Genomic DNA, 24,085 nt, shown 5'->3' with positions numbered 1-24,085 from the left:
CAAGAAGGAGAGGAAAACGATGAAAAGCTGAATGGAAAAAAAGGAAGGAGGGAAAGAAGGAAAAATAATGAGAAGAAATAGAGAGAAGGAAAGGACGAAAAAGAAAATTAGGAAGAATGATGAAGAAAGAAACTGGGAATGAAGAAAGTGAAAAAAGGGAATGACGGAAGAAAGTAAGGAGAGAAGGAGGGAAAAGGGAGGGTAAGGGGAACGAAAGAGATATAGAAAGAAGAAAGAAAAAAGATAAATGATTAGATGGAAAGAAGGAGAAAGAAAGCAAGAACGAAAGAAGGTAGAAAGAAAAGAATACTAGAGCTATGGAGCAGGAAAGAAGAAAAAGGGAGGAGCGAGCAAGAGAGAGAGAGAGAGAGAGGAAAAAAAAAGAAAATTAGAACGAAAACATTGAAAGAAGAAAGAAAAAAGGATGAAAATTGTGTAGCAGGAAGGAAGGGGTAAAAAGAAAAAAATGAGAACCAAGATATTGAAAAAGTGAAGGAAAAATGAAAGAATGGAGAAGCAATAAGGTAAGAACGAAAGGAAAAGGAATGCAGGAAAAAATGTTGACAGACGCAATGAAGGGAGAAAGAATAAAAAGAGAAAAAAATGTAGGAAAAGAGAATGAAAGGAGAAGGAATGAAAGACGAAAAGTGAAAGAAGAAAGAATGAAAGAAGAATATGAAAGGAGAAAGAATGAAGGAAGATAGAATAAAAGAAGTGAAGGAAGAGAGCAACACAGTGTTCCTCGGTCGACACAGCCAATTTCGTCAGCTTTTGGACGGCGAATCCAATTTGCGTCCTCACACTACACTCCATCCTCTGTCCCTCACCTCCCCACTCCTTTCCTTTTCCTTCTCTCCTCTCCTCTCCTTTTCCTCCTCTCCAAGAAAGACAGACAGGCAGGATGGCAAACCATGAGCATAAGTATGTGTGAGAAAACGGTGAGTGTAAAGCAAGATAAAGCTCCTTGAGTGGAAAGGCCATGAGAAACTGTGTGTGTGTGAGAGAGAGAGAGAGAGAGAGAGAGAGAGATAAGACAACCTTTCTTTTTATTCAGCTTTCACTTTCCTTTAACTGATACTTCATCCACTTTCACTATTTATTGTGGAGTGACTTAAGGTGTCATACATTCTCCAGGACACTATGATGATTATTTTCCTAATTTCTTACACTCCTCCCCCATATCTCTTTCGTTTTCTCCCTTCTCCCCCATTCCTCGTCCTTTTCCTTCCCCATTCTCTCTCCCTTTTCACCCCATTCTCATTTCCTCTTCCCCTTACCCTCTCCCACTCCTCCTCTATTCCCCCTCACTTTCCTCCCCATTCTCACACTATCTTCCAAGCTTTGTCACTCCCTTTCTTCCCCCATTCTCTCTCCCTCCCCATTCCTAGTCTCTCTCCCTTTCCCCTCCTAGTCTCTCTCCCTTTCGTCATCTTTCTCTACTTCTGCCCTGCCCTGCCCCGCTGCTTCTACACACACACACACACACACACACACGAGAGAGAGAGAGAGAGAGAGGGGGGGGGGAAGGAAATATAGTTAAAATAAAAAGAAAGAAAAAATGCGAGAAGGAAGAAAGAGAGATGGAAGAAAAAAAAAGGAAAAGAGGAGAGAATAAAGGAAGGAATAAGAAAATCGATTAAACTGGACAGCAAGGCACAGATAACTCCACTAGGTGAAGCAGTGATATATGGAGAGGGAGCAGAGAGTAGACTGAACTGGATTGAACATCAAGAGTAGATTGAGCTTGAGTAGAAAGTAGATTAATAGTGACAGAGGCCTTGAAACGTTTTAATCGGGCTCTCGAATTAGATGTCTGGCAGGAGAGAGAGAGAGAGAGAGAGAGAGAGAGAGATAGACGAGGGGGGGGGAGGGAAGAAGTTAACAGAAAATGGACACCCACACTCCTTCTCCTTGTATCACAGACTAACGTAAACTATCGTAGTTATATTCACCCTAATCCACTAATAAATAACAACAGATAATCAACATACATTAAGCTACAAAACCAATAACAGCAGCTTAAATGAATGGGAAGAAAGGAAAGTAGAAAGTAACAAGAAGACAGGAGGTACTGTAAGGGTGGGATGATGGAAGGGGCGAAAGGAGGGAGGGAAGGAGACAAGAGAGGAAAGGAGAGGGGAAACGAGTGGAAAAGGAAGGGAGTAATGTAATAAGAGGGCAGGGGAAAGGGATGAGCGGGGAAAAGAAAAGAAACATAATAGAGTAAGATGAAGGAGGGGAAAGGGAAGGGAGGGGAATGGAAGGGAAAGAAAAGGAAAAGAGTAAGGGGACCTGAGGGAGAAGGAAATGATGGAAAAGGAGAAGGAAGGGAGGGGAAAGAAGAATGATGAGGAAGAGAAGAGTAAAGGGAAAGCAGGGGAAAGAGAAGGAAGAAAATAGAACAATGGTACAGGATGGGAAGACAAGGAAGAAAATGGAATAACAGGACAGGAGGGAAAGGGAAGGGAGGGAAAACAAAGGAAAACGAACAGCAACAGACCTACGTGTATTGTTCCTTTCGTGGCACTTAATTTTAGGGAAGATTATAACTAAAAAAAAAAAACGAGGATAGGAAAGCAGGAAGGAAAGGAAAAGAAGAGAGTGGAAAGGAAATGGGTAGAAAGAGCCAGGTAAAACCCAGAAAGAGCGTTTGTTAATGAAGGACCGCACACCTGAGAGAGGCCTTATGAGCAGACAGGCAGGTGAGATTCATTAACCCGTAATTGAAAAGGGTCACACTAGAACCAGGCAGGGAGGCGGGATTGTCGTTGGTCTAGGTTGTGTGTGTGTGTGTGTGTGTGTGTGTGTGTGTGTGTGTGTGTGTGTGTGTGTGTGTGTGTGTGTGTGTGTGTGTTTTAATATCATCATCATCATCATCATCATCATCATCATCATCATCGTCATCACCATCATCACCACCACCACTATCACGACCACCGCCACCACCACCATCATCATCCCAACTTCTTTTTTTACTCAAAAAGATGGAGTGAGGCAGGATGAAAATGTAAATATATGTACTGTGAGAACCACTACAAATTCCAAAACTCAAAGGAAACACTGAATATAAGAAAAAAAGAAAAAAATCAATATCAGAGCCCCTAAGTTAACGGGACAGGATTTACAGTAGAAAAGATACACGCCGGAGACTCAGCGGGAGAAGCAGAAGGAGGAAGATAGTCTCAAAAAGTCTCGCAACACCTCGCAATGGAAAGCCCGCCGCCTCCTCCACTGCTAATGGCTCCTTTCCGCCCGCTGGACCTTTGGAGAAACCGGGTGAGACTCCTGCTCTCAGCTCGGGCGAGATAAGAACCCTGACGCGCTAAGGAGTGTTGGTTCGAGGGTGCATCCTTGAAGGGGGATGGGGGTGGTGGCGGCTTGAGCTGGGGAGAGATGGTGGTGGAAGGAAGAGAAGGGCGAGTAGGGGTTGTAAGGGATGGATGGGGTTGGAAGGGAGGGAAGGAGAGGAAGGGGGTTGAGATGGAGGGGAAATAGAGAACAGCTTCGGGAAAAAGGTGTGGGGAGAAGGGGTTGATTGGGAAAGGAGACAAAGGGGTGAAAAAAAAAAGAAAAAAAAAAAGGAGAAAGAAGGAAAGGAAAGATGGAAGTGATGGAAGAAAATTAAAGGTAGCAAAACGAAATAATGGGAGAGGCACAAAGGATAAACGAGAGAGGAAATAACGGGTAAGAATAAGAGACGACAAGATAAGGAAAAAAAAGGTAAACAGATGGAAAGCCGGGCAAAAAAGGAGGGAAATTAGGTAAAGAGAAGAAGGCCTGGAAAGAATTGAGGACAGAGTAGGGAAAGCAAAAAATAAAGAAAGGGATGTTCATGTAAATGATGATGACAGAGGAAGGGAAAATAAAAAGGTAAAAAAAAAAGCAAAAAAAAAAAAGTGGAAAGGCAAATCAAGTAAGAAACGAGGCACTAAAATGCATGAGGAAAGGGTAGGAAAGAAGTGGGGGAGGGGATGAGGGGGAGGTTGGGGTTGGGAGGTTGGGGTTTGGGAGGTTGGAGTTGAGGTGCGGATGGAGGGAAAAGAGAGGGGGCGCTAAAAGGACCGACTTACTTGCGACACCTGCTCATGGTCTTTGCCGCCTGGTCGACTTCGCTCAAGCTAAGAAGGTGGTGATGGTGTGGGTGTGAGTTAGAAGATATAGTAGTGTGGGTTAGGTGGTCAGGTGGTCGTCGTGAAGTGGGTGCGGGTTAGGTGGGTGGTGGTGTGGGTGCGGGTTAGGTGGGTGGTGGTGTGGTTGTGGGTTAGGTGGGTGGTGGTGTGGGTGTGGGTTAGGTGGGTGGTGGTGTGGTGTGGGTGTGGATTGTTTTAAGGGAGTTCTGAGGCAGTATTCATAAAGAATCCTAACCAATTTTCATGATGAGACAGCTCCATATCAGTGGATTACTACAATGAAGCACAGCAAGACAGTACATAATCATTCCACAGCAGGACACTCTACGAAACTTAAAGGCTCACAGCAAACGCAATACTGTATTATAGGTAACCATGAAAAAAAAAATGTCCGTAATAACATATTAGTTATCCTTAAAACCAGTGTTCTGTAACTAGAGGCTCGTTGTTGCTAAGCAACCACTTTTACCACCACCGCCTATCATCATCCCCACATAGGAAAAAGGCCGTGCCTTGCCCACTCTGCGGAGTGGAAAAAATATATATATATTTTTGCATGGTCGTATTATCCACTTTCCTATTCGATCATGTTTCCCTGTGAAATGTTTGACAGCTGTGAAGATAAAATGTATACATAAACCATCTCAATAACTCCAAAAGCTCAAAAAACTTACATATACTGTACAACCCTGGAGCCGTAACCATAAAGTCTCAACTCGTATGTAAGATTAAGTGTTCAAACTTTTATTTTCACTCATACATCTTCCAACCATCTTACAACCAAACCGTAAGTGATTATTAATATGGAAAATGAGTCAGATGATAATAATGATCCCTGAGAATAATACGTTACAGTAGTGGAAATTATTTATCGCTAGTTGACATCCGTAACGAACGCCACTCTGAGGGATTACCGTGTTTGTTTCTGCGGTGAGGGGGATGGGAATGAGGGAGTTTGGGAAGCCTGCGTGCGAGTGGATTAATGTCAAAGTTTTTGAGGTGTACAGCCAAGAACAAGGGGTTCGTCTGATATTCTACGGTGTCGACTTCACACTTGGGCAAGTCCGTCATTTTCCTCCCTTCACACTTAGGGTATGTCAGTCACTCTCCTCCCTGTCCATTTCACACTTTGCTCCCTTTCTAATATGTATGTTATCATTATTATTATTATTATCATTATTATTATAATCATTTTTTTATTATTATTGCACGTATGACTAGCGAATGAGAGAGAGAGAGAGAGAGAGAGAGAGAGAGAGAGAGAGAGAGAGAGAGAGAGAGATTCAGCTTCTAGAGAGGGGTATGCAGAACAGCCGGACTAATGGTATGGAAAGGGTTTTTGTAGGCTGGGAAAACAGGAAGTAAATGGAGTGGAAAAGGTTGAGGGTAGCAAGGAGGACGGGGGTAATGGTGTGGAAAAGAGATGCTGGGAGGGGGATGTGGGAGAGGGGGATGTGGGGAAGGGGGAGGGGAAGGATGGGAGAATGAGAGGAGAGCGGGGGATAAAGAACAGAGGGAGAGGATGACAGGAGTGATGGGAAGGGGAAGTGGCAGATGAGAGATGAAGGGAGAGGAAAGGGGAAGGAGGGAAGAGGGGTAGGTGAGTAATTCTGTCCTTGTTACTTGTATTACCATTCTCTCCTACATCACACTCATTCTATACATCACTCTTAATCTCTCTACCTGGCCGTATAATCACTTTCCATCACTCTATCACTCTTACTCTCTCTACCTACTCATATAATCACTTTCCATCACTCTGTCCCCATAATCACTCAATATCACTCTCACTGTCTACGTCACTCAACCTCATCCTCTTCACATCGCACTGACCCCTTCCCACCAATGACGTGTTTTTCAATCTGCTCTTGCTATCTCTAGACGATTTTATTCTCCAAAAGATAAATCGTCTGGTGGTTGCAATGATTAATAGAAGGCCATCTATTTGTCTATTTACCTATTTACCCATATAAAATCTATCTGTCAATATCACCAACTCATTCTCTCGCTACCATTCTCAATCATTATTTTTTCATTTTCTTCTCAGTCCTCACTTTCTTACAGGCAAAACTTCATCCACCTTCGTCTTCCATCTATCTATCTATATATCAGTATCCCTAACTCATTCTCTCCCTATCATTCTCACTGCCCCGTTATTTTTCTCATTTCCGTCCGCTTTCTTCCCAGTCCTCACCTTCTTACAAGCCAAACTTCACCCTCCTTCAAGTTTTCCATAAATATTTTCTCATGGGACGCTCATTAAAACTTCTCATTTCACCAGTCCGTTGCCTGAGGGCCCGCTTTTGACTGGCCTGGGTGACTTTAATGTTCGGTATACGCGATTACGATGGAGGGGGGGATGGATGGATGAATGGATGGGTATGGATGCGTGAGTGGGTTGATGGAAGGATGGATGGATAGGTAGGTGGGTGGATGAATGGATCGATGGACAGATAGATAGATGGAAGGATGGATAGCTGGATGGATAAATGAATGAATGGATAGACAGACTGATGAAAGGATGTATGGATGGATGGATGGATTGATAGGGAAAGCGTCTGACAGTGTGGCAGTGAGACAGGAAGTGCTTCACATAACACCTCTGCTGAAGAAAACATTTCTCACCTGACAATATTAATCTGGTTGGCTTCTTGTATACACGGTCAGCGGTCTGGAAAGTGAGAAAAATTACATTAAAAAGAATATTTTAGTTTCTCTCTCTCTCTCTCTCTCTCTCTCTCTCTCTCTCTCTCTCTCTCTCTCTCTCTCTCTCATATATTACAGTCTCCCCTCTCTCCTCCCCCTCTCATTCTCTCCCCCCTATTGAAACACACACACAGACAGGCTGGCCACGACACCCTCAGAACGAAAAATTCTGACAAATTACCCATTCCAACGACAGACGGGCGATCGATCACTTGTGCAAAAGGCCTATACATCAAGGGGACGTGACAGCGAAAAAACATGAAAATAAACAAAGATGATGGAAAAGGCGTAGCCAAAACCGAAAAACAAAACATAAAAATATGAAGGAAAATTAACGAAGTAGATGGAAAATTGTTGCGCGAAGCGAAAAATGGAAAATTCAAAGTTAAAGAAAAAATGTTGCAAAAAGGTATGAAAAAATATATAAATGCAGACTAACCCGGCCCCATATGTAAAAAAATAACTGGATGAAAAAGTAAAAGCAATAGATATTATACAAAAATTTAAAGACAACAGAAAATGTAGGCAGAAAAATAATGGAAAAAGTTAAGAGTAAAATGAAGGTGTTTACATGAGACTCTGATATTTTCCCCGAGTCCTCCCTGTGTGTGTGTGTGTGTGTGTGTGTGTGTGTGTGATTCGGAGGATAAATCACAAATAAGGAAGTGTTACCTAGCCTCCTTTGCCACTCAGAATACGACTCCAGCTCAACACTGCCTTGTCGGGACCACCGTCCGAGGAGTAAGCCTTGGCCGAATTCAAATTACGCCATATTTCACAACAAATGGCTGGCCTATTGATTTCTAATATTTATTATAGGAAAGGCTAGTGCTGCAAGGTGGGTGGGAGAGACACACACACACACACACACACACACACACACACACACACACACACACTGCATCTCCGAGTTTATTTCAGTATCTCCTACCCTTATCAGCAATGGAAAAAAAAAAAAAGCAAACCAATGATAAGGAGGAGGAGGAGGAGGAGGAGGAGAAATATGACAGGAGGAAGAAATACGAGTGACAATGGCTGGGAAATGACCAAGCACATCCTTCCTAGCACCTCCTCTCTAAAACTTCCTCACTAGCACCTCCATTCTAGAACTTCCTCCCTAGCACCTCTTTTCTAGAACTTCCTCCCTAGCACCTCCTTTCAAGAACTTCCTCAATAGCACCTCTTTTCTACAACTTCCTCACTAGCACCTCCTTTCAAGAACTTCCTCCCTAGCACCCTTCTAGAACTTCCTCCCTAGCACCTTTCTAGAACTTCCTCCCTAGCACATCTCTAGAACTTCCTCCCTAGCACATCTCTAGAACTTCCTCCCTAGCACATCTCTAGAACTTCCTCCCTAGCACCTCATCTAAACTCTTCCTAGCACCTCTTCACTATAATTTCCTCCCTAGTAGCGCCTCTCTACAACTTCCTATCACCTCCTCTTGCGTATAAAACGAGGGATGGTGGGTATTGGTGCCCAAACGGTGATGGGTGAAGGCTGCTGGGTAGATGGACTTTTGAGCCTAAGAGAACAGGCTTATTCTTCTGTGTCCATAGTCGAAAGAAAATGAAAAGCGAGTTTGTGGAAAATATAAAACTAAAGAAAATACAAAACGAAAGAGAGAGAGAGAGAGAGAGAGAGAGAGAGAGAGAGAATCAAGGAGGCTTTCACCGCTATCACGTCAAGGTTTTTATTGCCGTCATCACCCTCAATATTATCAGAGCAATACCGGGGGCGTGTGTGTGTGTGTGTGTGTGTGTGAGAGAGAGAGGGGGGGAGGGAGAAAATTTCCAATATATTCTCATTTTCATGTACCTTTTTATGTGGTCATAATAAAATTTAAGACCAATGAAAGTTCGAAAAAAAATGGACCACAAAAATCTAATCTGACAAACCAACAAACACAAATACAACTACAATATTTCAAAAAGTTTTCTTTTATCTACGTACAAAACAAAACCATATTATTTAGGATATAATGAAAAACAAATACAACACACAGATGGATCCCTTAAGTTCCTCTTAATTCTATAAATCGTTCTCTCTCTCTCTCTCTCTCTCTCTCGGATCCTCTAATTCCCTCCTAATTCTATAAATCTCTCTCGCTCTGTCTCTGCCAAACTCACTTTCTCTCTCTCTGCCCATCACACTTTGATCCCTTGTTTAACTTGCAATGTGATTAAATTAAACCCTCGGATATTACCCGTTAGCTCTGATCACCCAACATTTCATTGCAACGCCCCCAAACTGCCTCTGCAACATTGTCAACACGGCCTGCAATGTTTGGCTGTTTGTGTGTTTATTGCTGCTGCTTGTAATGTGTCGAATTTTGTTCGTAAACATTTGGTATGGAGGGCTGGGTTAGGTGTGTGTGTGTGTGTGTGTGTGTGTGTGTTTTGCCTAGTGGTGGTGGTGATCTGTAATGCGTGTGTGGTTGTCTGATGGTGTCTGATGGTGGTATTGGGTTGTATGTGGTTTGGTTGAGTCTGGTGATGGTGTGTTGTTTTGCAGGTGTGAGGTTGTGTGGTGTCGTGAGCTGGTGATGCTTGTGTGGGGCTGGGAATGGCGGTGTGCTATTTGGAGTGCTTGAGGAGTTTTGTGTGTGTTTGTGTGTGTGCAGTGATGGTGTGCTGCTGTGATGGCACTGTGTGATAATGTAGCCAACTCTGTCACTGCTAAGTTAACTGTGTATTTGATAGCACTATTCTGTGTCCCTGCTGTTCTACGTCTGCTTTTATGACTGTTGTGGTGGTGCGTATCTTCTTGTGTTGTGATGCTTACTCTGCCGTGTTGTCATGTTACATACTCCCTAATTCAGTTGCAAAGGCTGGTGCATGTTTGGTAATACAGTATGAGTTTTAGTGTTTGATGTGTTGCAATGTACCTCATAGCGATGTTGCAATGTACTTCATAGCGAAGGTACTACATTTACTCTATATATTCAGTGTTCGATGTTGATTCTGCCGTCTTCTGGTCTATATTCCCTGGTTTACTTAAAAGTTTGGTGTTACACTTCCGTAATACGTGGCTTTTGGGGATGTGTTTTTGCAATGTATTTAATAATACGATGGCATTGCGTCACCTATGTGTATCCATAGTTCATGTACCTCAACTTGGAGGAGACTTCACCTGTTTGTAGAATATTTCCCATAGCTCAGTGACAGACTGTACTGTACAGTACTATGGCTCTACCTTCTTTTCATAACAGTTTTTCGTTACTTGAGCTGTATTGTGGTGTTTACTTCTCGTTACAACTAGGAAATCAAGATACGGAGATTTGGAATTCAAGACAGAAAGATGGCAATTTTTGGTCAAGTTAGGGGTTAACCCCCATGGAGAATTTAAAGGGGAAACCCTATTGAAAGTTTAAGAGGGCAATCCCTCTTTGTAGTTTGAGTAAGTAACCCCCCCCCCCTTGGGAGTGTAAGAATTGGTTGGACTGGGATTGGTAGGATTTAAGTCTAAAGATGAGTTGGGATGAGCTGGGTTTGGTTGGGCTGGGTTGGGCTGGTCTGGATTGCAATGGGCTGGGCTGGGTTGGGTTGAGTTGGGCTGGGTCAGCTTTCAATAGGTTAGGCCAGGATGAGTTGGATTAAGTTAATTCTGGCACAATACGACAACTTTACTTTCCCTTTCTCAGAATGACCTGTGCAATACCTATGCTATGGTGTTACAAAAAAAAAAATAAAAATAAAAAATTGTACATACAAGTACCGTACCAAAAAATCACTGTATTGTGTTCAACCAGTAACTTACAATTATCTCTACTTGAATAGACTTAAGTATGCATGTCTGAAGTCTTCTCTCTCAACCTACTCAAATGATACAGCTACTGGAGTGTTCACTGACCTTAAAGCTCTTACTGTTCTGGTTGGGTCTGAAAGGGAAAAGAAAAACTAAAATATTAGTGAAAGGAATCTAACTGCAAAATATACCAGTCAAAGCAACATACATGTATATCTAAGACAAACACTCTACATAACATCATAATTCAGAAAGATAATTCGTTTAATTTCATTTATAAAGGCTCCAACATGCTTGCATGCGTCAGCCTTGGTCGCCTAATGATGGCTCTCCATGCTGCTTGATCTCTGGCAGCCTCGCTATTCAGTCCCTTACCACTGAGGTCACACTCTTTGACATTACCCCAAGTCTTTTTTGGTCAGCCTCTTGCAACCCTACCCCCAACATTCGCAAAATATTTCAGTGAAAACTACATGGTGTGGCATGAAAATGGAAAGTCAAGAGTACGTGCAGTGGAGATGGCACTATTGAAGAATGTGTGTGGAGTGTACTGAGAAAACAGAATAAGAAAAAATGTGATTTGTGATAGAAGCAGTGTACACAGGTCTGTGGTTACCCGAGCTGAAGAAAGTGTGCTTAAATGGTACGGCCTCGTTGATATAATGGGTGTGAATCATTTGTTTCGCTTCATTTTTGAAGGCTCCAACATGCTTGCATGTGTCAGGCTTCATCACCTAATGGCGGCTCTCCATGTTGCTCAATCTCTGCCAGCTTCCCTATTCAGTCCCTTATCCTTGAGGTCACACTCAATGACCTTGTCCCAGGTCTTTTTAGGTCTATCTCTCACAACCCTACCCCGAACATTAACACTTCCCATTTTCTGCACCCAATTATCATCCCCCATCCTCTCCACATGCCCAAACCACCTCAATCTACCTCTCCTCATCACAACACCAATACATTCCAGTCCCATCCTATCCCTCAACTCTTCCATTGTAAACCTAGTCCACCCCATGCCTCACACTCTGGAACGCACTGCACATCCATCTAATCATTGTCATTTCTGTACATTTGAGCCTGAGAATATCCTCTTCCTTTACTGCCCCGGTCTCACTACCATACAGCATTACATTTCTAACACATGCTACATACAAAGATCCCTTCGCACAGAGAGAGAGCCCTCTCAATGTCAGGAGAGGCAACAGCTCCCTGAACTTCTTCCAACCACTCCTCACTCTAGCCACAGCGCTAGCTCCAGCCCCACCTCCAGCACATAATATGTCTCCTAAATAACAAAACTATTCCTCACACTCAAGAGGCTCACCAGCAAGTTCAATCCTTTCACGCCAGACAATCTCCAGCTGCTCTCCTCAACACACCGCACAAATGAAATCGGCATAATATCACAGTGGTGAAAAGAGTATATCTGAGTCAATTTGGAGATAGGAGGGGGCATGACAGCCTAGAAAATGGATATGGTACAGGTATATGAGTGTGTGAGGAAAAGAGGCACAGGAGGTAACAGGGAAAGGGAGCTGACAAGTGAATGAGGTGGCTGGATGAATTGTGTGTGAATGAGTGTATGACCAGGGTCTGGCATCCCATTTTAACTTAACAGTCGCTGGATTAACTGTCAGATAGGTGAGTGGGAAGCTGTGTGTAGAATGTTTTTTTACCTATCAGGTGAAGCTAAGATTCAGGAGGCTTGAATGGCAAGTGAATGGGAGAATGACTTACTCAACAGGGCAAACTTCAATTGGTATCTCATTCTATCATTTAATTTTTCCTGGTTCTCTGGATGCTACTTCATCCCACCTTAGGGTGAGAAAGGAGGCCTGGATGATGAGAATGAGAATGATGAAAGCAACATGGTAGTATAAAGACAAACATTCAACAAAACACATTCAAATGAGAATAAGCTTTAAAAATTAAACCAGTCATAGCATCCAAGCAACAGTGACAAGCACTCAACATAATATACAAAATCGAGAAGTGTAATTTTTACAAAATTATTGGTTATATGCACACAAATTAAAAATATATTCCTTACATGACCACAAATATGTCTGACTAGTAATCAGCATGCACAGCTCTACACACATCTAATACATGCAGCTCTATGCTATCAGCTTTTAATCAACAGGACAGGAAACATTGTCATATAGCCTGCCTATAGTACCCAAAACCAGCTCTCATCTCCAACAGAACTACCAAACACCATATACTCACCTCAACCTTACAGCACTCCATCAAAGCAGTGTAATCATTTCATAGTAAGGAACAAATTATGTCTGATGTTCTGAGTCGCATCATGATTTAATTCAGCTGAGGGAGCCCCCTCCCCACAAATTAAACCACTAATAAAGGATACTTCATGCATGCACAATGGTCCAGTAAAAGTAGTTTAAAAGAAAAAAGAAAGAAAAAAAAAAAAAGTAAGATTATCAAAGTGTTACTTTCACTCTCAACCAACAAAAATTCTCAGAGAAATTAACGATTATTCTGCCCGAACTACACAGACATGGCACTTAATATGAAACATTCCCAAGTCAGCCTCATTCCTGATTACAATGACAAAATTTTAATTTCTTGCACTAAAGATCACCAAGAACATTTTGCTGTTCTTCCAGCAATAACAGTACATACCTCTATATGCTTTTGTATGCTTCCACTTAATCAATTTCTGCAAACTATATTTTAGACATCCAGAAGATATTACATATACCCATCCATGGCTCTGTGCTCGAGTTCTATACAACTGATTTATAGATACATATTCCTGGCACACTGTACTGTTAAGGACAAAAGCTCACCCACTATTCCTTTGTGTCACTTGTCCATCACTTTACTCTTTGACACATTATAAATAGGAAAATTATATACAGGAAGAAAACATAGTTTCTAATACTGTACAGGTAATTTAGGAATATTAGCCAGCAGATGAAAATGACAAGCAGAACAGGTGAAATTTTGGGTGAATTTTTCACCCCAACTGAACATATAATGTGAGCAAATGAAGTGGGTGGCTGAATACCCCTTTTCTATTAGCAGTACAAGTATGTAACAACCCTGTCACCCACCATGTATTACAGCCAAACTGTACTTCTTATTTCACAGGAGGAGGTGAGGGTGGAAGCCGGAGGATGGTCATTCTCTTATTCATGAAAAAATACTACTACTAATAATAAATCCTTCCCATTTCACATAAGAAAAACTATCGCACAAATTTATGATGACAAAATGATGAAATAAGATTAAGTATGATGCAACCCTTCCCTGATGGTATAATTACTACAGTAGATTTCTATAGGAACCATTAAGATACACTTTATTCATCTGACAGATTTACACAAATAAAACTTTTGAGCTAAAAGTTTCCTCTAGTGATCAGGGGTTTATTGTTCATGTAATGTCACTCAGGGATGAGTGAGGCTGGTCACTCTCATCTTAAATGTCAGGACCAACTTGCCTAGTCCCGGCCTCCTATGCTCCTCATGGGGCAACATAGGACTGGATGATGGAAGAATGACTTAGGATGTACACAGAATTACCAATAAAACTCATGGCTCGTATGATGAATATAATTATCATTTCAACAAATTTAGCCAGTAACAAAAATTAACTATCAACAATGTCATGAACATTCGACTGCAAATCTCTGTTATTTATTAATGAGTAAAAATTGCATCCTTACATCAGAATATCTTTTCTTAAAAAAGAAATAATTAAAAAAACATTTTAAGCCATATGGTCAAAGTAAATAATTATGAGGTACACTGCAAGACAATATAAAATCCATTATATTCTTTGATGAAGTAGTCCAGAGGGTAAGCAAATGACCCACTAATTTCTACTCTTGATTTACTGAGAACAGAAGCTAAATAAATTGTTTTTGGGGTTATATGAACTGGTGAAGAAGTATGATGGGACATAATTTCTTTCAAATTTCAGGCTATAACAAATTCAAGCTTACTCATGCCTATGAGGCACATTCTCCATACCTACTGTATAGAATTCAGAGATACATTGACATTTTCTCTCTGGAATCTATTTGATTACAGAACTTGGTTCTCCTTTATCAAGGATCACGCTGCCAATCACCAATATTGCAATTTGAGATAGAAAATAATTTTAGGTGATAGTTTTTAGAGCTTGCTAAACCTGATAATGGAAAATACTGTATAATACAATTTGACATAGAATGGAAAACCAGAATTAAAAACAGAAATAGTAGAGTTTATTTTGCAAATTTAATCAAGCAACTATATATTGCATGCTGCTATGTAAAATAATTGGAAATATAAAAAACTGGTTTGTTGCACAGGTATGGAATCTTTTGAAAAAAAATTGGCTACACATTCTTTGAAGATCAGGGCTAATCCTGCTCATAATTAATTTTTCTCATGTATCACATATTTCCCCTCACAACTACTTTATCTTATAAATCAATTATATATTCCAAGTAGAAAGCAGCTACATGGTATTACATTATCTTTTCAGCTGTAAACAATGTATACAACACAGTTAACATCCCTCTCTCCTGTACCCAAGCATGTATTTATGACATATTTTAATATGGTGCAACTTGATAATCTCTCATCTCTCAACCAGATGTTCTTTTTTCACTGTATTCTTGTAATCTCCATACAATTTAATTTCAGCTCTGAAAAGGCCTTCAAACTGTCTGGTAAAAGATACAACCTTCAATAAACACTACTTCTAGAGACCCCTCTTGAAGTTGAATATTGTTTGGTAAAAGCAAAATTAAATAAAAACTGTCACCAATATGAAGAGGTTCATTTACAATCCAGTCCTATTACTAGTAATGTTCTACATATACTGGTACTCTCCTACAACAAATCAGATCAGGATCTTTCTACGCTTACCTGTAACTCAAGAACTGGGCAGACATTTCCCACATCTGTTTATTTCCTGGATTTTGCTACTTCTACCTAGAACTGGGCAGACATTTCCCACATCTGTTTATATCCTGGATTTTGCTACTTCTACCTACAAACTTCCAAAATATTAGATCAGGATAAACTCTCCCTACACTCACCTTTAACTTTATTTCAGTGGAATAATTTCCCATATACAGTATGGTATATAAGTTTCTTGAACTCTTGCTTTATTCAAATTCATTTTACTTTCTTCTATACTCAATTATTTCCTGCCTATCTCTGGCTCAGTTTTTCTTTCATGCGATCAAGGTTATGGTCAACAGCCTTCTGAACAAACTCCAGGTGTGGCTGGTCCTCCTCCCCTGCAACATGGCTTCTGGCTGCTGTTTTGAGCGCTGTTCCCACATGACTTGCCAGTAGATGTGACTGTCAAGAAAAAGTCTGTTGTTTATCTTGTACAGAGTATCTTCTTTATTTGTCACCTTTTATTGGTTAATTTTTGTTAGTAAGTTCACAGAAATTTACACAACTACCTCATACAGTTACACTACAACCTGTAAGTCTGATCTGAGAGCTTCCTCAAGTTTTTTGTACCAACTGATTGGAAAATGTTGTGAAAATTTGAAACACATCACTAACATATACTCGTAACAAGAATTTGCTCTAATAATTATTACTTGTGGTTTGATCCCCAAGATGAAACTGGAGGCTATTTGATCACTGAATGCTATCAAGGGGAATGTTGGTCAACTCTCTTTATAAGCACTGAACTAAGGTAACTTGTTCAAAGGCCTCAACATCTTGAAGTGGGGAAAGTACAGCATTGGCTGTTACTGTTTTTGTTATGGCATTTGTGTGTACTGACTTTTTACACCATGGTAATCTAAACTTGCTTCCAGGTCTACCGTCAGAGACAAAACACTATTGTCTACACATGTACTGTGCTAGGCTATACAGTATAATGACAATGGTAAAGGCCACACAGAAGATGGGTCACAAAAACTAGAAAATGTGAAAAGGAATTAGCTGGAATGCCCCAGTCAAAGTGATGGTCTTGCACTGATTCCATACCTAAGAGGTGAGTGGTGGCTTTTCAGTCATGTACCACCACCAAGGGGAATAGGATGGCCATCTAACCATATGTGCACTGGACTAGGGTGGCCTAGTCTTGAACTCTTACAACTCAAAGGAAGCAAAATGAAATTAGCTTATTATTTTTTTAAATCCAATTTCATGCGGACAGTACTGTAGTTAAGACATTTACCTGTTCTTCCATGTTGTGAATATTGAGCGGTGGGTATAGTTCAAGTATAAGGACATCCACCACAGCTGCCACTTGCTTACAGTCCTGAAACAGCTGATCTAGTTCTTCTACTTGACTGGGGGTCTCACACAAAGCACCTTTCTCAACAGCTGCCAGAACACGTTTATACAAAATCTGTGGGTGGGAATGATGGAAAGAATTGGTGATACAGAAACCTGAAAGGTGAGAGGGCAATAGTGCAAGTACTATCAAAGGTTTGCCAACATTTCCCTCCTGACTCGGGCAAAGGAACTATAATACTGTACTGTGAGCTTTTTAAATATCTAACGTGGACTCAACAAAAAGAACATCATACAAATAAATTTATGATGAGGGGTTATTGTACACAGATACAATTAGAGCAACCTAAATATGAAACCTCTATCCAAACCAACATGTGTAGACCTTGGCTGCCTTGACCAGGTTGACAGAAGGACCCATCAGATCTTTGTCCTCATTGCTCCACTTGTCCTCATCATCATCTTCCTCTTCTTCACTGTCTCCACCAAGTCTGCTCCACCCACTCCCATCACCCTCCAGAGCCTGTGGGAATAGATATTGGAACTTCAAACTGGATAAACATTTCCAGTCTTATGATCATTATCATCATCATGACTTTTTCTTACCTAAAGACTGGATAAGGTAATATCCAAAGCCAAGGAAAGAAAGAGCATGACAGTGCAAAATTATCCACCGCATGCCATATGAAATGGGTCAGGAAATCATTTACACATCATTCAAGCTCCCAGAATCATGATTCCTCCTTAGATGTCTATTCATCTGCACACACATTTCTTTTTCTTTATAGATGCATTTTACATACAACAAGCAGAGACCTAAAAAAAAAAAGTGGGGGGGGGGGGCAAACCATTGTCATGTACCTCTCTATACGTACCTTATCCATTCAATCTGATCTCCTTTCAATTCGCTAGCCTCCTCCACAACTTGATTTCTCACAGATTCATTTACAAAATATGTGAGCTGCCATAGTAATCTATAATACAGTAACTTGGTAAATAATCTGAAGTACTGTACATTCACTTGCCTCAACGAAAGCAATTAGTTGCTGCCTAAGCTGTCAGTGGGTGATCTACCGACTACATACCATAGGCTAAAACTAACAAAACAAATACCGGTACAAAAAGAGGGACAAGTTAAAATGTGAGCTAATATATAATGGTATAAAAAAATATACCTCTGTTATCTCTGAGAAAGCATCCGAGACCAGACTGTTCTGCTCCCGGAGTCCTTTCAGTACAGAGGCCTTGTTATCTCGAGGACACTTCTCCAGAAGGTCACACCCCTGCCACACCACGCCAGTTGACTGTCGGTATCGGGCATCTCTGTGGGTATGGAATAACTGTATAGTCTAATTTTCACAGCTATTACTCCCCACTTTTGTTGCTTATGTCATACCAAAAATCTCACATCCATACATTAATGAGGGCACTAATGCACTTTCCCGCAATCCTTTGCAATCTCTGGAATCTGTCCTATATTTTATATCAATGCCTTCATAACACCAGCCACCTTAATTTCTGTTTTGCCACACTACTTTCAATATCTACAAACCATGTATATACTGCATTATCATTTCTGCACAAATGTTAGCCAACTAAAACCTTTTGGCTTCCCATTCTTCAAACCTTTCATAACTTTTTCACTTCTGCCACTGATACATTTCTGGGCACTACTGTACAGTATGTACATCGTCATATACAGTATCACCTACTATGTATCAAACTCCAGAATAAGGTATTCATGAATATGTCACAATATGGTACATAAAAGGCAAAACTAAATTACTGGAACATAAAAACTCACACTGCTTCTCCACCTTCATCCTTGATAACCTTAATGAGCTGTCGTGTGCTCTGAATTGCTCGTACCACTGCTGCCCGCACTTCCTCCACTAGCGTTTTGCCCTGGGCCAGGGGCAGTCGATACCACGCTGACACCAGGCACACCACTGTACTCTCCACAGCACTTAGTAGGCCTGTAGGTCACATCAAACATATTCACTTAAACCAAAAAAGGTGTTCTCAAATTCTAAGCTTACATGCAATACAGATACATACAGCACTGACTATCAGTCTGTCTTTTATAGTATAACCCCATTACAGCATTCTGTCCCTGCCTGCATAGGTGCACAAAGTAATAGTGGAAAGGCTTGAACAGTGGAACTTTGTTATACTTTGTGAATGGGAAGTACACCACACTACTGTACTCAGATTTCAAATCACTGATGCTATTGTAATGAGGTCTTATGTTCATTTGCCCACAGGCAAAGAGATCTTTTCTTTGGCTCAGCGGTCTCATGTGCACCAGTAGAGCATTTCTAGACCCCATTACAATATGTTTCCTGATTTATTGTTCTCTTGCCCTTACCCCTCTTCAGCATTACGAACATGTCACCACCGCTTTCTTCAAAAAGTGACTAGCAAATTGAAATGCATCATGAAACTCTGGGAAGCAGCTACAATGCAACCTTTTCAAGGGGATTTACATCATATTCTCATGTACTGCTGAAGGATATAAATCTATAACTCTAAAACATACTAGCAACTAACTACGGTACGCCATTCTGAAGTACCAGGAAACATATTAGAAGATGCTGGAATAGATTTCATGCTACCCATACTTTTATCATCAGCTATCAGTTTCTTATGTAACTATCTATAGCCAGATACCATAATCCCGTCAGGAGTGGCCGTTTGTCTTTGAGTTAGTTGTTTTATGGGGAGAGGCATTAACCCTCTGCCAACACACTTGCTGACAAATAGGGAACATGTACTTGTTGGTTATAAGGTTATCACCTGGTGTTGTAAATGGTTTCCTGGCTTACAGGCCTTTAGGGTACTGCTTGGACTACACAGGCTAGCCCTGGGCCATTACACTCCTGAGAGGGCAACAGAGGATTAGGATGACTGAGACAGATTCTTTATTCAGAATCCAAAAATGCAGTCATACGCTCATCTTTTCTTGTCTTTTCAGAGCTCATGATACGCAGTGACTACTTAGGATGCCAAAAAACATACAGTCAATGGCAATAACATCAATATCTGGAGGAAGAAATTTGCCAAGAATAAAAGTATCTCTGCCAGGCAGGCAGAAATGCATAGAAATGAATTCCTACAAACTTATTCTGTGCCTGAATGAGTTTATTATGAACTATTGCATTCACTTCTCAATCATACAGACTACCGTACTGTGATCTACTCATGAAAGTACAATACACCCAATCTGATGGCAGCATGGAAAATATATAAAAGACATAACTGAAATTAAATGGTTAAGTGTTTTGTATAATTATGCAGTATACACAGCTGCTTTGCATAAAGCTTAATACTGCATTATATAATGCTGCTTAGCATAAAACTGAGTTTTGACTACACTTGTCCCTAGTGATATTCAACAAGCAAGTGCAAAGTATGACAAGTTTATGTACTCCTTTCGAGGAGAACAATGAACTTACTTGAAGTTTCACCTGATGTTGGAATGGGAGCATTGCTAAAGCAGATGCAGATCTTGGTACACTCAAAGGAGAGCTTCTGAGCCATGGTTGCTGTTAAATGAAAATAGTATTATTTATGGTCATGAGAAAAAAATATGTGCAGATTATGTAACAAAAATAAAAAAAAATGTGCAGATTATTATGCTATGGGGCAAAGCTAGGACTATGAATGCTTGAGCATGTGAATAACTGTGTTGTTAGTTTCAATGGGCATGCTGTCAACAGTTCTCTCACTTCTGTATTTTCTCCTCCCTTGTTTATCGATCCTACCCCACTGTACAATCCTTCCCATAATGCAAAGAAATAAAATTCAGTAAGCAAGAGTTCTGTAAAATGTTAACTAAATTACACCAGGATTTGATTATTAAACATTCAGTTATACAGCATTGCATGAACCAGAGTATTTCCATGATCAGTAACCACATCCATAATTATATACTAATGTATATACAGTACTGTGAATACTGCACTGTAGACTAAGACAAGGGCCTGTATCACATTACGACATTTACCCAGTATGCTGAAATACTGTAATACAATACTGTACTCACTCATATCATTCCAAAACTTGTCCATGGAGAAGTCAGTTATCTCCCGCTGACCAGGGTTTTCTGTGGGATATACCATGAAACATCTTAAAAACAACAGCATACAACTAAGCACATGTAATAATCATTACAATTCATTTTTCTTATTAAAAAAAAAAAAAAAATACCTTTGTAAATTCATTATTCATTCATTGCCAGACGCCATGTATCCCAGATGGGGTGGCCAAGGGCTTAGAGTTAATTGTTTTACAGGGAGGGCACTAATCCTCCACCAACCCCACTTGACACGTAGGGATGCCAACAGCATCTGGTGTTCCCAGGCGGTCACCCATCCAAGTACTAACCAGACCCAACGTTGCTACATGAGGTAATTACTACATTATGAAGAAAACCCCAAAATCTGGAAATCCATACAACTTTTAAAAAACTGATGAAAAAATACACATAAAACCATAATCTTTAAAACTAGCTACATCAAGGTTAGGACCGAAGACTGTTAGGGCTAGATCAAAGATTGGCAAGGTCTGGAACTAAGAATACCAAAGTTAGGACCAAAATATCCGGACTGAAAGCTGTGATTTTTTCGGGAAAGTATGATCCCATTCTGTGTGGTTAATTTAATGCCCCCAAATTATCCTCTGAACAATAAAAGGGCTAGGTCCAATGACTGCCCAGGTTAAGACTGAAGACTGTCCAATTAAGACCAATACATGCCCAGATGAGAACCAAAGGATGTAGCTTTCTTGCACTGGTTAAGATTGAAAATCTAAAGCTGAGCCCAGTTTGGAGAAAACTTGGCTCGGACATTTCACACTTCTAAATCGTTTTTTTTTTTTTTCTCGTCTTTGAAGGCTCCAACATGCTTGCATGTGACGGCCTTGGTCACCTAATGGCAGCACTCCATGCTGCTTGATCTCTGGCAGCTTCCATATTTAGTCCCTTAATCCTGAGGTCACACTCAGTGACCTAATCCCAGGTCCGTTTCACTCGACCTCTCACTACAGGACCCCCGACATTAACACTTCTCACCCAATTATCATCTCCTATCTTCTCCTCATGCCCAAACCATCTCAATCTACCTCTCGTCACAACACCAATACACTGCATTCCCATCCTACCTCTCAGCCCTTCTAAATGGTCTTTTAAAATATTATGCTGTGTTTTAATTAACATTTTCCTTGATCTTCAAAGTTCTTCCCACTTTTCCAGGCTATTAAAATCATGAAGGAAAATGCCACATCACTGAGAGAACTGATCTGCCTCGGAGATGTTTAATCATTTAAACAACAGACAAACATATTACCACATGGTAAATCATTGGATGAAGTCTAGGGCAACTCCCATTAACAAATGTTTATAATTTTATAACAAAGATTTGGCTAAATAATTATGTAATTTATTTATGACACCAAACATCTACAAAAAAAACTTTTACGATACAAAAGGCTGTAAGGTTGGACTATTTACACTGTCACTGGTGTCCGACAGGGGTCAACAGGTTGAGCTGGACCTAAAGCCCATTCATCTCAATTCATTCTTGGCTAGTCAGGTTAGAACAGGTTTGGCTACATTAAATTACATTGGGTTAGATGAGGTTAACTGGGTCAAACTGAATGGTGACATGATGGACAGGCACCAGGACCACCCCAACCTGAAAGCCCACCATGGCAAGCAACCAGCTGCCATTGTGTAAAACTAACAATGATTAATCATTAACACCACTTTTCCACAAATTTTGGAACTGATAACTATGCACATTTGGCTACAGTTTACGGTACTGGTAAGTACAACTGTAAATCATATGCATGGGTGTTCTGTATTTTCAGTATAATGCTTAAAAAAACAATAATTGTCAGAAATAACAATGATGTGGCGCTAACCTTTATCATTTCCGGGAGCCCAATTTTCTTACCTTTTTTATTTATTTATTTTTTTTTTTTACCGCAGTTCACATTAAACATATACATGTAGGCGTGCACAGACCCCCTACCAATAGACCCCAATAGCCACCACACCACGGTAATTCGGTAAGTACTGCCCTTAACTTTAACTCTGTTCACATTGTAATTTAACTTCTATTCTTTACAACCTACCTTGAACCTGCTGCTCTGCCAGCATCAGGTTTTCTATGCTATTTTGTAATATATTAGAGAGATGTGCAGTCGCCTGAGTTGTCATGTTTGCGTTGTGACATCGGTTGTTTCGGCAATGGCTATGGCTCAGTGTCGTATCACCAAAAGCATGATAAACCCTTACATCATAATACTGCATATTATTTCGAATTAGAGAAATTAATTAAAAAAAAAAAACGAAGAAGCTTCTCGTGTGACTACTTCGGCCCACAACCAAAATTCATCCAATATCTTTCCTCCAAGAGCCCATGGAGGAGAATAATTCCATTCCATGCAACTGCCCTTCTTCCTTTAACATTATGATATGTAAAAGACTGTAGTGGGAAGAGTGAAGCCCTCATCTACGTAAGGTCCCAGAACAAGAGCCGTGAAGAGTGAAGGCTTACGGCAAAGCGAACGTTCGTGAAAGCTCGCTCGGCGGTGTTTGCGTTTTTTCCTTAAATATATCAATAATATGTTTCATACAGAATTGGCGGAAAAGTTGAAAAAAAAAGTCCGAATAAATACATCAATACATCTTTATCGTTAAGTTATAATTAAATTATTGAACACAGTATTTGATTGCACCCGTGGTCTTTATATTCATCGTCTCGTCGTGTCGCCATATTCCAGGTGAGGCTTCTCTTTTATTTACTGACTCTTTTTCCCCTTTTTTGTACATGTAAAACTGGTGTGAGTACTAATACCTATTATAGACTTCTGGGGAATGTGTTGGTGGTATTATTTTCTTGCGATTTTTGAGGACTGGATGATACAAATTCTACGGTAGGCGTAGGAAAGCTTTACCGGTAGTCCATTTCAGATTGTATTAATAATTTTGATGCTGGAGAGGGACGCCTTCATGTGGTATCGCAGAATGGAGCAGCCAAGTTATACAAACGTCCCATGGCCCCCGTCCTGACCTCCAAAACGAGGATGGTGGACAGCAGGACAACTGGCCGGCAGATCAGTCCTTAGCACTCCTGTATGACGTCAATATTCCATCATTAATCATTTGTTACAGCTCAGCATTGAGGATCAGAATAATAAATACATCACTGGAGAGAAAGGGTTAAATGCCAGGGATGATTGGAGTTTAATACTGTACTTCTGGGCTCTGGCCCCTA

General features: G+C 40.6%; 1 protein-coding gene across 2 annotated transcripts; it reads right to left on the bottom strand.

The window, feature by feature from the left end:
* Positions 1–14,190: 14,190 nt before the first annotated feature.
* LOC145411987 (cyclin-D1-binding protein 1 homolog) lies at positions 14,191–23,031 on the bottom strand. Of its 2 annotated transcripts, XR_013899499.1 has the most exons (9): positions 22,941–23,031; positions 20,851–20,910; positions 20,261–20,350; positions 18,610–18,781; positions 17,981–18,128; positions 17,191–17,328; positions 16,747–16,920; positions 15,592–15,908; positions 14,191–15,533 (listed from the first exon to the last, which is right to left on the bottom strand). XR_013899499.1 is itself a non-coding variant. In XM_080281957.1 (8 exons), the coding sequence occupies exons 1-8, from the start codon at positions 23,023–23,025 to the stop codon at positions 15,756–15,758; spliced, it is 1,020 nt and encodes a 339-aa protein (XP_080138083.1). In that variant the 5' UTR covers positions 23,026–23,031; the 3' UTR covers positions 14,191–15,755. The 2 variants fall into 2 exon arrangements, 1 of the variants encoding a protein (XP_080138083.1); XM_080281957.1 differs by having other exon boundaries at positions 14,191–15,908.
* Between the last annotated feature and the right edge of the window lie 1,054 nt (positions 23,032–24,085).

The sequence above is a fragment of the Coenobita brevimanus genome, chromosome 91 (assembly GCF_032717465.1).
Source record: "Coenobita brevimanus isolate Jiangsu-jjx chromosome 91, ASM3271746v2, whole genome shotgun sequence".
In the NCBI taxonomy this organism is placed as follows: domain Eukaryota; kingdom Metazoa; phylum Arthropoda; class Malacostraca; order Decapoda; family Coenobitidae; genus Coenobita; species Coenobita brevimanus.
This window is presented reverse-complemented; position numbering and strand designations above follow the sequence as displayed.